This window comes from Papio anubis, chromosome 11 (genome assembly GCF_008728515.1).
Source record: "Papio anubis isolate 15944 chromosome 11, Panubis1.0, whole genome shotgun sequence".
In the NCBI taxonomy this organism is placed as follows: Eukaryota; Metazoa; Chordata; class Mammalia; order Primates; family Cercopithecidae; genus Papio; species Papio anubis.
The window spans coordinates 32,770,292-32,782,244 of NC_044986.1; the positions used below are offsets into that span (position 1 = coordinate 32,770,292).

The 11,953-nt window shown below is 50.2% G+C and overlaps 1 protein-coding gene across 7 annotated transcripts in view; it reads right to left on the reverse strand.

Moving 5' to 3' along the window:
• The window catches only part of PAX2 (paired box 2), an 81,607-nt gene that overhangs the window by 45,776 nt on the left and 23,878 nt on the right, over positions 1 to 11,953 (reverse strand). For all 7 annotated transcript variants that reach the window (XM_021943591.2, XM_021943592.2, XM_003904143.5 and 4 more), the window contains exons 3-4: positions 4,497 to 4,582; positions 2,729 to 2,848 (exon numbers count right to left, since the gene is read on the reverse strand). In XM_021943591.2, coding sequence (XP_021799283.1) covers positions 2,729 to 2,848; positions 4,497 to 4,582 — 206 coding nt within the window. The remainder of the gene's footprint in view (positions 1 to 2,728; positions 2,849 to 4,496; positions 4,583 to 11,953) is intronic.

Sequence of the window (11,953 nt, forward strand, 5' to 3'; positions counted from 1 at the left end):
GGAGGGGCTGCCACAGCTTTACCTTTGCTCTCTCCTCTCCCTTCCCACCGGGGGCTGGTGGATCAGGATTGGAGGGGGAGGTCAGGGAGAACTGGTCTCCCTCATAGGCCTGGCCTCCACCAGGGAAAATACAGCTCCATTTGGCCTGGGGTTGGTTAAGAGGAGTTGGTAAGAGGAGGAGAACTGTCTCTCAAAAAAAAAGTGCAGCCTCTGATATTTCTTGACACCTGGATAGGCTCAGCAGGTAAATGTTTCAGAGGAAACTTGGGGGCCCCATAATCTCTTGCTTTGAAGACTTCCACTGCTTCCTGCAACATGGCCCTGGTGCATCACTGTCACACTGCTGGAGCATGAGCTTCCCAAACCCAGCCCTGCTCCTGTCCCTTCCTGCTCAGACTACTCCTGCCTTCAGAAAAAAAAAAAAAAAAAAAGGCCTAAACTCCTTCTATGGTCTAGACCTGGCCTGCTACCCTGTAGCCTTAACCTGTCTCTTCAGCCTTACTGTCCACTACATCTCTTTGTGCCTTCTATCCCTGCCAAAGCTGCCCTGCAGCGGTTGGTCAAAGGGCCTTCTGGTCACAAGGCTCAGTCTATCAGATAGAATTTCAGGTTACCATTGTCTCTGAACATTCTCCTCTTCATCCCTCAGGCCCCTCTTCAAAGAGCAGCCCTTCCTGGCCATGTACTCCCTCCCCAGCCCAGTTCCTGTGGCCCGCCATCTAGACCTCCATCGCAACAGGGTATCTGATGGGCCTATCTGCTCTTTGGGCTCACATGTTTAACATGCCCCACTAGAATGTAAGCTCCTTAAGGACAAGAATCATATCTTGTTCTGCTTTGGGATCCTATAGTACCAAGCCTTTCTTGAAACTGATGTCCAGGAAAGGTTCACTGAACTGAACTGATTAGAAACAATGAAGGCGATCAACCGCTCAGGAGAGCACCCTGTTCTGGGCCAGCCAGGTGCAGCCCTGGGTGACCACAGCCTCATGCCAGTGCCTCCATACCCCCCGCCTTTCTTGCCCCACAGGAGCCCATGCAGCAGAGGGCATACTTGGCCACAAGGTTGGCATACTTGGCCACAGCCTCAGACTGAAAAGGGAGATTACAGAGGGGCATCTGTGGCCTCCCATGGGCCGCTGGGCCTCTCACCCCCTAAAAAACACAGGGGCTGCTGGTTAAGGGAGAGACTTTTAGGGTTTGAGGCAGATTCTATCAAAGAACTCGGGGTGCCAAGGAGCTTGGCCAAGGCCTGAGCATGGGGAGCCTCAGGGAGAATTGGGACTTAGGGCCTTTCCCACAACCTCCCCCTGCCCATCAGAGGCTGCCGCCAAAACAACCACAATGAAATTTAGTGAATGGCAAAGGCCGTGGCAGCCAAATCGGTTTGGATATTTTGGAAGAAGGAGAAATAGAGCCAGACAAGCTGTTTCCCTGTGAAACGAGGCCATTAGGGCTTCTGGAAGGAGGCCAGCGCCAGGTCATCACTGTCTTGCCAGGCCTAGGCCTCCCCTCCACCCTGTCCCTTCCGCTGGGGGCCAGGCTTCTCCCACTCTCTTCCCTCAGCCTAGGCCGGGGGATCTTGGACTGTGGGCCCAGGCAAGCTCAGCGTTGTCCCTTTTCTCTGCTCCTCACTCCATTAGGCTTCCCCTACCGAGGGTTTGTCTATGTGTGGAATGACCAGATAATTTATTGTCCAAACAGGACATTTCTAAGAGAAAAGGGAGATGCTGAGATGCTGACTGGCCAAGACACAGAGACAACAGGCATAAATTGGGACTGTCCTGGGCTAATGGGATAGATGGTCACCCCTTTACGCTCATTGTCTGAGGATTCTGTCTCTTTCCTGGGAGATGTCTTTAAAATCCTCTGAAGGCCAGGAGGTTACCACTTCTTCAGAGGGAACCATGAGAAAATGGGGGCAGAAAGCAGGCCGGAGACACTGGTGTCTCTGTTGGTCTGGGTCTGCCAGCTCTGTGCCCCAGCTTTACGCATCACAAGAGAACCAGATGGTAACCAAGAGACCCCCAATGTCATGACATTTGAAAAACACTTTGTCCCAGGCTCATCCCCACCACTCTCCCCCTTATGTCTTTTCTTCTCTCCTCTTCCTCTTCCTTCCCCATTCCCTTTGACACCCTTCCTAACAGCTTGGCTGCACCTTGAGGCATTCCAGGGAGGTGAGGGAGAGGGCCAGGGGATTTGGAGTGGCATCTCTACTCATGGAGAAGAAGAGGAGAGAGGGGTCCCATGTTCAGCTCCCTGTGAGGTTTGAACTGGGGGTGGTGTGCATGTGTTAAAGAGAAAGGACACCAGGGTTGGCTGCACATGACATCACTCCCTCACCTCCGGACAGATTGGGATCATGTAAGGACAAGGTAGGTTGGCCTTTCATCCTCAGGTCAGAGACCAGGTGTTCCCCCAACTCCAAAACCTTCCCAAGGTAAATAGTTCCTGCTTCTCCTCCTGGCATCCCACAGGGATCAACAGGGTGAGCCCTAGTGGCAGGTGAGGCAGCCTGGGCTGCTGAGCAGATGGTGAAGCTGATGGCCTCACCAGCAGCCACCCTCCCTCTCTCCAGGAGCCAGCAGGGCAGTTGGGGGACCTGGGCTTTGCTACTAAAATTGATCTTACAGCAGAGCAGCTGCGAGGCCGGGCCGAAACCGGAGCTTAGAGTCCAAGGACAAAGCATGCGAAGGGGAAGCCACACCTCTTCCCTCCTCCCTACCTTCATCACGTTTCCTCTTCTCACCATTGGAGCGAGGAATCCCCAGGATCCCATTGATGGAGTAGGATCCCACTGGGTCATTGGAGGCGCTGGAAACAGGAGGGGAGGCCGTGCTGGGAACTGGATGAAAGGAAGGAGGAAATGGCATCAGGATAGCAGTTGTGATCGTAGGCCAAAGCCCCAAGGCTCGGGGGCAGAGAGAAGCAGAGGACATAAGGAGGGATAAGGAGCTCACATTCCTCTTGTTCCTCTACCTTCTCTGGGGTCTATTTAAGAGGGGATTGCATTGCCACGTACAGGCTACTATTCACTTCTGTCCAGCCCTGAGGTAAGCGGTGCCCAGTCAACCCCAGGCCTTCTCTGCAGACCTGTGGATTTCACTGGGGTTCTCAAACTCACTATCCTAAAGACGGATGAAGTACAGGCCCAGGAAACACCAAAGCTGTCTCCATCTAGGCAGCACCTCCATGGTCCTCTAGAGAGCACAGCTCTTTGGATACCCCCTTGCACAGCTCATCCAGTCCCTGGAGTTGGGCAAACCCTTCTAATGAAGACCCAGCTCATTGTTCTCAGTCTCCTGGGCTGAGTCTTTACCAATCCTGATTTAAAGTCTGTGGCTTTCTAAGATGTGTCTCTGATTCTCTAGGGGACACAAGACTGGTCCTGATGTTCCCCAGGAGTGTGCAATTCTCTTTCTCAGCTGCTTTTGGTCTTGAAATCACTTGAGAAACTCCTAATTTCTCCCTTAGGGCACAGATTAGTGAACCCATTCACTCCATGGTGATCAACTCAGGTACAGCCTGGCCCAACCCTCCCTCCCAGCACACACTGTAACACTGGCCTAGTAAACAACAGCTCCTGCCAACTCCTGGAGGGCTGGAACTAGCCATTTCTATTACCTGCTGGTCAAGAAAGAAGGGGACAACTGTCAAGAGGAACAGCAGGAAAAATGTAACCACATCCCAGCCCCTCAAACCCCAGGCCTCATCTATGGCTACAGTAGCACCAAGTTTCTCCTTGGGCCAGAGGGAAGCTAGTCTATGTGCGCTGGCGACAGAGGAGGAGTGTTAGCAGGTGTTCTAGTAGGCCTGGGTCACGTCTCCGAGAGGCCCTAAGCATGGCTCAAAGAATCAGGAGGATGGAGAGAGGAAGAGAGATACAGAGTGGGTGAGACAGAGGTTGAGCAATCAAGAGAGAAAGGCCAAGAGGAAAGAGGCCATGAGGAAGGAGGGAGACAGAACAGAGCCAGAGCTACACCTAAGAGAGAAGACAGGGAAGGGCAGAAGGAGAAAAGAAGAGGAGGCAAGGGGAGAAGACAGAAGGACAATGTTAAGAACAAGATGGAATGTTAAACAAAGATGGAATAAGAAAGTTGATATGAAAGAAAGAGGGCACAGGTAGGGAGACAGAATCAGATAAAAATAAAAGATTATAGAGAAGGAGGGAGAGGGAAGCAGGAGGAGGAGAAGAAGAAAAAGAAGAAGAAATGCTAGAAGGAAAACAGTTAGAGAGAGGAGAGGAGGGGAGAGGATAGGGACTGCCTAAGGCAGGGAAGAGGGAGGTGACAAAGGTGGGAGGCAAAGAACAATCCTAGTAAACCAGTATCTCTCAGGGAGACCCTATGTGGACAGGAGTTCAGGCGAGAGGAGTTGGCAAATAAGATGGGCCCTGGACCTCAACCGGGCAGGCAGTTCCCAGGGGTGGAGCTGCATTTCCTGTCTTTCTCTAGGTGGGATCCGGCTTCCTCCCCTTCCCTGAGCCCTCTTACCAATGGTGTGGCCAGGGGCGGTCACTCCTGTCCCAGCCCCATCCGGCGTTGGGTGGAAAGGCTGCTGAACTTTGGTCCGGATGATTCTGCAACAGCGTCACAACAGCATCACACATCATATGCCCACTCCTACCCCGGCCAATTCCAGCCCAGCCCTGCAAAGGGGCTCTCTCCCAAGTTCCTCAGCGATTTCCTCATCCATCTGCTCCCTGCGTCCCTGCCCTCACTGACTGCTGCAAGGCACAGGGTTTTCCTTCTGTTGGCTCTGCAGATCCAACCTAATGTAGCTCTGGGTGAATGCAGCCTGCCTTATGTCCTGCTATGTGCATCACCCAAATTATTGTTTGATTTTTGGTAGCAAGGATCAGGGCAGCAGACCCAGTGAGCACAGCATTCTTTCTCTTTCTGCAGGGTGAGGACTGCCCTGGTGGCTTGTTGTCCATCTTTCTCTCCTCAACCACACATGCATCTCCTCCTGGTACCAGGACCTCCTGGGATTTGAGATCATTTTGGAGCTGGCTTTCCTACTTGGGACTGTATCACAGTCCTTCAGAGTTGAGAGGATGAGATTTCCCCATATCCTGAAAGAATGAGAAGTAGCCAGGGAGGGGCTGGGTCACAGGTGACCCTTTTGTCCCCAGGACTCCAACACAGCACACAATCCCCTTGCCAGATGTCAGGTCCTGAACAACCTCCTCTTGAGCCCACTTACTGCCCTCAAACAAGTCAGAGCCTTGTTCCCATATGGCTGGCTGGTTTGCTGGCCTCCTTTTCTGAGGTTCTTACTTGGATTGCAGCTTCTTCGCCAACCTGATTGAAAGGTCTGGTGCCCTCCCTGTACATCTTGGGGAGAAGGGGCCAAATCAAACATCCCAGGAGCCTGCTTTTCAGGGATCTGAAAAACCCAGGGCTCAGTGATGCCAAAGACCAGTCCCAGGGCCAAGACTGAGGAATGCTCCCCCAACCCACTGGTCAAATGAGGGGCCTTTGGAAGCCACTTTTCTGATAGCATTGCTCTTCCCCACAGAGAGGCATGTGAGCCAAGCTCACCTCAACCAGCCAGGTGAGTCACAAACCATGAACCAAGTCAGCTCTAAAAGCTTTTCCTGAACACTTGCAGGCGTTGGGATAAGCCAGCTCATAGTGCTGGATATGAAGGTGGGGAGGGGAGACTTAACCCCTGAAAAAGCTAAGTTACCAGAGGGAATCAGGTAGTTAGTGCCGGAAAGTTGGAGCGGAGGAACCATTCCCCTTGCAGGAGAGGGAACTGGGGAAGAAGTCGCTGAAGACAGGGAAATTGATGTAGATCTTCAAAGCTGAGTAGGGCTGAAATCAGAGGCACAGAGGATGGCGGAAAGGACACTGGGCTACGTGGCAGGGGCCCTGAGTCCTGCTTCTGATTTTGCATTTAAGAAGCCACATAGCCTTGGTCTCATCTCTCAACTTCTCTGGGCCTCAGTTTCTTCAGCTGTAAATGAAGGGGTTGGACTACAGGATCTCCACTGTCTCTTTCCCCAGTAAAAAATAACTTGATCCTAAGATGAACAAAGAAGTAGAAGGGAGGGCATCACAAGCTGGTGGAAGCAGAAGCCATGCGAACCTGCTGCCTTCTGGGTTAATGCCCAGAGCGGTCAGCCAGAAAGAGTGGAGGCAGGCAAAGGACTAAGAGGAAACAAGGGTGAAAACTTGGATGTGATGAGAACCATCACCATTTTCCACTTACTGAACATCTACTATGTGCCAATATTATACACAATTTATATGACTTATATATATTACTGTTAATTTGCACAACCACCTCCAAAGTAGAGACTATTATCCTCATTTTGCAAATTGAAAACCAAAGCTGAGACAAGTTTAAGTAGCTCACTCAAGATCACACTACTGGCTGGGTGCAGTGGCTCATGCCTGTAATCCCAGCACTTTGGGAGGCCGAGGCAGGCAGATCACGAGGTCAGGAGTTCGAGACCAACCTGACCAACATTGTGAAACACCGTCTCTACTAAAAATACAAAAATTAGCCAGGTGTGGTGGTATGCACCTGTAATCCCAGCTACTCAGGAGGCTGAGGCAGGAGAATTGCTTGAACCCAGGAGTTGCAGTGAGCTCAGATTGCACCACTGCACTCCAACCTAGGTGACAGAGTAAGACTCCGTCTCAAAACAAATATCACGGTACCAATTAGGGCAGACTCAGAACACAGCCTCTAAAATCTATGCTTTTTGTTACTTTGTCATCCTGCCCCCAACATGTAGGAACCAGGTTTAGAGGGTCTTAAACCATGAGTGATTTCTAAACGAGTGGGTATCTGTACAAACAGATCCCAGTAAAGCAACATACATATACATGAGGCATGAGGCGATATGGAGCTGGTCTCAGGAAAGAAAGGGAAGAATTTGCAAGACAAGAGGAAGGCAGAATGGCCGGAGTTTGGCAACCAACTGGAGTCAACCATGGCTTTACAACCTCAGTTTTGTGTAACTGGAAGCTTGGTGGAGTTTACATCAGCAGGTCAGGAATAAGGCTGTAGGGAGGTGACTGGTGTTGGAGGGAAGTGGTAGCGTTGGTCCTAGATGTGCAGCACTTGAGATGAAAGGGGAGCATCCAGGTGCAATGCCCCTGCATCAGCAGGCAAAGAGGTATGGATTTAGGAGACTGTCAGGGACCAGGGAAAGGAGTATTTAAAAGACAAGAGGCCTAAGGAGTGGATACTGGAGGACATTTACTTCCAGGGACTGGGAAAAGAAACTGACCTTGCCTAGGAGTCAGAGAATTGGTTGCACAGGAAATGGCAGACCAAGATAGGTCAGTTTCACCTAAGTCAATGGAGAAGAATGTTTCAAGAAAAACACAACCTGCAGTGCCAACAGCAACGTGGAGACTGAAGGGAATTGGGAACAAGAAGAGGCACAGATTTGGGATTCTGGTGGCCATTAATGGCTTTGAGGAGGAGTCTCAGCAAAGCAAGTGGAGCAGGAGCCAGACAGAACAAGGTTAGGGAATGCATAGGGAGGAAAGCGAGGCAGGGCGGTAAACGGAGAGTATTGCCTCAGAAGTTTTTGGAAAAGGAAAGGACAGGAAAGTGTGGAAGGTGGAGGATGGAATGGGTAGCTAAGTGGAGGGAAGGACTTCCTGGGTAGGAAAGACCTGGATAAGCTTGTAGACTGAGGAGGAAGAACCAGTGAAGAGGAAGAGACTGAAATTGCCTTAGGGACTGTGGATGATTAACAGAGCAAGAGAGAACAAGGAAAAATGGAGTGCAGACTCCAGGGAAGTGTTAGCCAGAGATGGCATATTTTTAGGTGACCAAAGCTTTGAAAAGGAGCTTTTACGGTTTTTATCTCTCAGCAAAGCAGAAGGCAAGGTCATCTCCCAAGAGTTGGAGGGAAGGTTTGGAGTATGATCACAATGGAAAAGATTGGATAGTAGCTGAGAGGTGGTGTACAATCACCTACAAGAAAAGTCTAGAAAGATGCTGAGCAGCTCAGAGTAGCTGCTCCTAGTTTACTGCAGCAAAAGCTTCTGTGAGTTCACTGGGCCTGTGGGTGGCTCTGGCTTGAGGGCTGATGGACTCTTGACTAAGGGAACCCCAGAGGTGGGGCTGGCTGAGAGAGATAACTGGATGGGCTTGGGGAGTTTCTGTCTTTGTTACCCAGAGCCTCTGACCCCTAGGGCACTGGTGCAAATTTAGCTGAGGCAGCAAGCGATGGAAAATCACTACTCCCTGACAGTGGCTTGGTGGTGCATGGAGGAGGAGCTGGGCAGGGTGCCTGCTGTGAGTTACTAATGCTCTTGGTGTCCATCCATGACCTCAGGCAGTGGGCACTTGCCAGTACCTAGAGCTGATCTCGGAGAATTTAAGAACTGGGATCGTGGAAATCTGATGGTCATCCATTGTCCTCCTGTCTCCCATACGACAACCCAACAACTCATGGCAATTTCACTCGGGGCTAAAGGATGAATGAAGTAAAGTAGTTGTTGATGATGATGGCCTGATACCATTTCCCCATGTTCCTCCTCCTTCTCCAATTCTTTTTCATACTTGGCCTCACAAGATAGCCAGACACACACCAAACCTCCATGGCCCCGGGCAGGTTTAGCCTGGAAGGTCAAGTTCTGGATATAGATCCCTGGAGGGTGCAGCCGGGACCCTGGAGGACACAGCTCTGCTCAGAAGCTGGGAGGTGTCATTTTTCCATATCCACAGAGAGACTGCCCTGCCAGGGTGCCCGCTCCCCACTTCTCTTTCCTTCACAGGATACTCTTTCTCCTCCACCATTTCTGATGAGAGCTCGCCCTTTTCTGGGGATCTCCAGGGCTTTGGCCAGGGCCCCGCATGGGGACTTCCAGGCACTTAGAGTTTCCCACACTTCCAAGGGAGTGAGAGCAGCAAAAGGAAGAAGGGTATGGGTTATGGGCTCAGCCTGCCTTAGTCTGAATCCCGGCTTTGTTACTTGTTGCCTGTGAAACCCCTGGCAGTTTCTTTTTCCCTTCTCTGTAAAAGAAGATAATACTACCATACACTTCATAGGACTGTAGTGAGGACTAAATAGGACACTCCATGTAAATTGATTAGTATGATGGTTGGTTCAATAAATGCTACCTATAACAACAATGATGACCAGTATTATTATTCCTACGGGTGACCCCTAGGCCCAGCTGCTTTCAATTTAGGGGCTGAGCCAGATGCACGCAGGAGACCTCCCTACCCAGTATGCCCCAGACTGGTCAATGCAGTTGCCACTGAGACCCTGGGAAGAGCATTGAGAAGACGAGAAACTGCAGCAGCGGTGGCAACATCCGACCCAAAAGGAGGTTGCGTCAGACTCTGAAGAAGACAGACTGGGGACTGGACCAAGCCCCACTGGGGTCACTGGCAAGGATCCACAGGGTACCCAAGGGATGGCAGGGGGTCATGGCAGGACTTCAGAGCAAAGGATGACAGGGCAGGTGGGGAGGCCACTCCCTCATTGGTTAAATTCCTGGAAGACCCCCACCTCTCACCAACTTGGATATCAACACCATCTCAGGCTCTGTGAGTAAGAATGAAAGCCCTGTATGAGACTCCTATTAACACTGCGTTAGACTCAAGAAGAAAGAGAGAAGCCCTCCACCTTTTAAGAGAGCACCAGTCGGCCGGGCGCGGTGGCTCAAGCCTGTAATCCCAGCACTTTGGGAGGCCGAGGCGGGTGGATCACGAGGTCAGGAGATCGAGACTATCCTGGCTAACACGGTGAAACTCCGTCTCTACTAAAAATACAAAAAACTAGCCGGGCGTGGTGGCGGGCGCCTGTAGTCTCAGCTACTCAGGAGGCTGAGGCGGGAGAATGGCGTGAACCTGGGAGGCGGAGCTTGCAGTGAGCTGAGATCAGGCCACTGCACTCCAGCCTGGGAGCACAGCGAGACTCCGTCTCAAAAAAAAAAAAAAAAAAAAAAAAGAGAGCACCAGACATTCCTCCTACTCTTCTAGTTCTGCTCTCTCTCTTCCTCCTCCTTCCCCATTCTTTTCTCTGTGTTTCACTCTCTGTCTCTCTCTTCTCTTTCTCTGCTCCTCTCTCCACTTCCCCTCTCGTTGTATGTCTGTCTGTCTCCTTGCACCCTGAAGTCCCAACGTGGCTATGTGAGTTTATTGATTCCTGGGAGCTGGGGGAAAGCAGGAGGCAGGGCTGGGGTGCAGGCTCAGGGATGGAAATAGAAGGCTATAAATTATTTGTGACAGGAAAGCAATAGTGGCAGAGTGCTGAGCACAAGTCCTGTGTCACTATTAGATTCCTTTTAGCCTGATGACACTGTAAAAAAGGTTAAGTGTCTGCTGGAATCGTACACCTGGGGGGCCGGGGCAGCCTGGGAGCAGAACAAGCCACTGAGAGCAGGTATATCAATTCTCCAGGCCAATAATATTCCTCTCATTGATCGCCACGCAAAGTTCAAAAATCTCATTACAGCCAGGCAGACCGGGAACTTTTTACAAATCAATAGAATGATATAATGTATGTATACTTAGTACAAATGTATCTATTCATCTATCCATCCATCCACAGTCCGCCTCAGGGTTTCCAAGTTAACCTACCCATCATATTATGTTATGTTATGTCTGATATTATATTGTATTATATTATATGATAATAAATGGTGTGCAAAAACTCCCTGAGGTGGAGACAAGAAGAGGTCCTATTAGCATTGAGGTGACCTCAGACAGCTCACCTTGGGAGGAGTAAGGTGGCAGCATTTACAGGACTAGGCTGGGCAGGATTTCTAGGAGCAATGCTTCCTCAGGAGAGGCTCTAGTTTAAAAACAAAAACAAAAAACTGTGTACTGAGTATCTACTACATGTTAGGCAATGTTCTATGTACTTCAAATAAATAGTTCACTTAATCCTCACAACAATGCATTTTGCACACAAGGCTTATTACAACTTGCCCAAAGTCACCCATTTAATAAATAGCAAATCTGGGATTTGAATTCAGGTAGACTAATCCTAGGGACTAATCCCTTACCTGATAAATTAGACTGCCTCCAGGAGAGAGACACCCAAAGGCCCCATATTTTAACTTCTATTTTCAGTCCCTTCTGAGAAATGAAGGGTGAGGGGTTTCCCTGAACCTCAGTTTTCCTCACTAGAAAATGGGAGTAATAACACCTGCTGGACCCAACTGCTGACAACCCCTGTACACTGGGTCTCCAAGCTTGTCGCCATGAAATCCTTTCCTGCTGTCTAGAACAGACTTGCTTCCCAATTTTAGAATTACTTCCTGGCAGAGCTTGAAGAAACCAGTGACATGACCAGGCTTGGGGCAGGCTGCTCTTAGGAACAAGATGTCAAGTATCTGGATATATGTGTTATATACATGTATAAATCAGCTTAAATTGTCCTGGAGTAAACTGCCCACTTTAGAGTCTTTGCAGAAAATATTTAATCCCTGGTATGGGGAGAGTCTTTCCTGATTCAGTAAATCAAAGGCACTCCAGGGTAGAGAATGTGCCAGATTAGCTGGCCCCACTGCCCACTAAGTCAGACAAGTGGTCATGGGGGCCTCTGCCAGTGGCCTCAGGCAGCCTGGGCATTATAAACTCGATCATCTTACAGAACAAAATGATATTTGCAGCTGGGCATGGTGGCTCATGCCTATAATCCCAGCACTTTGGGAGGCTGAGGCAGGTGGATCACTTGAGGTCAGGAGTTCGAGACCAGCCTGGCCAACATGGTGAAACCCCATCTCTACTGAAAATACAAAAATTAGCCAGACAGGGTCTCACACACTTGTGGTTCCAGCTACTCGGGAGGCTGAGGTGGGAGAATCACTTGAACCCACGATTGCAATGGTGAAGTGGAACCCAGGATTGGAGGAGGCAGAGGTTGCAGTGAGCCGAGATGGTGCTACTGCACTCTAGCCTGGGCTGCATAGTGAGACTCTGTCTCAAAAAAAAAAAAAAAAGGTATTAAAAAGGATATTTA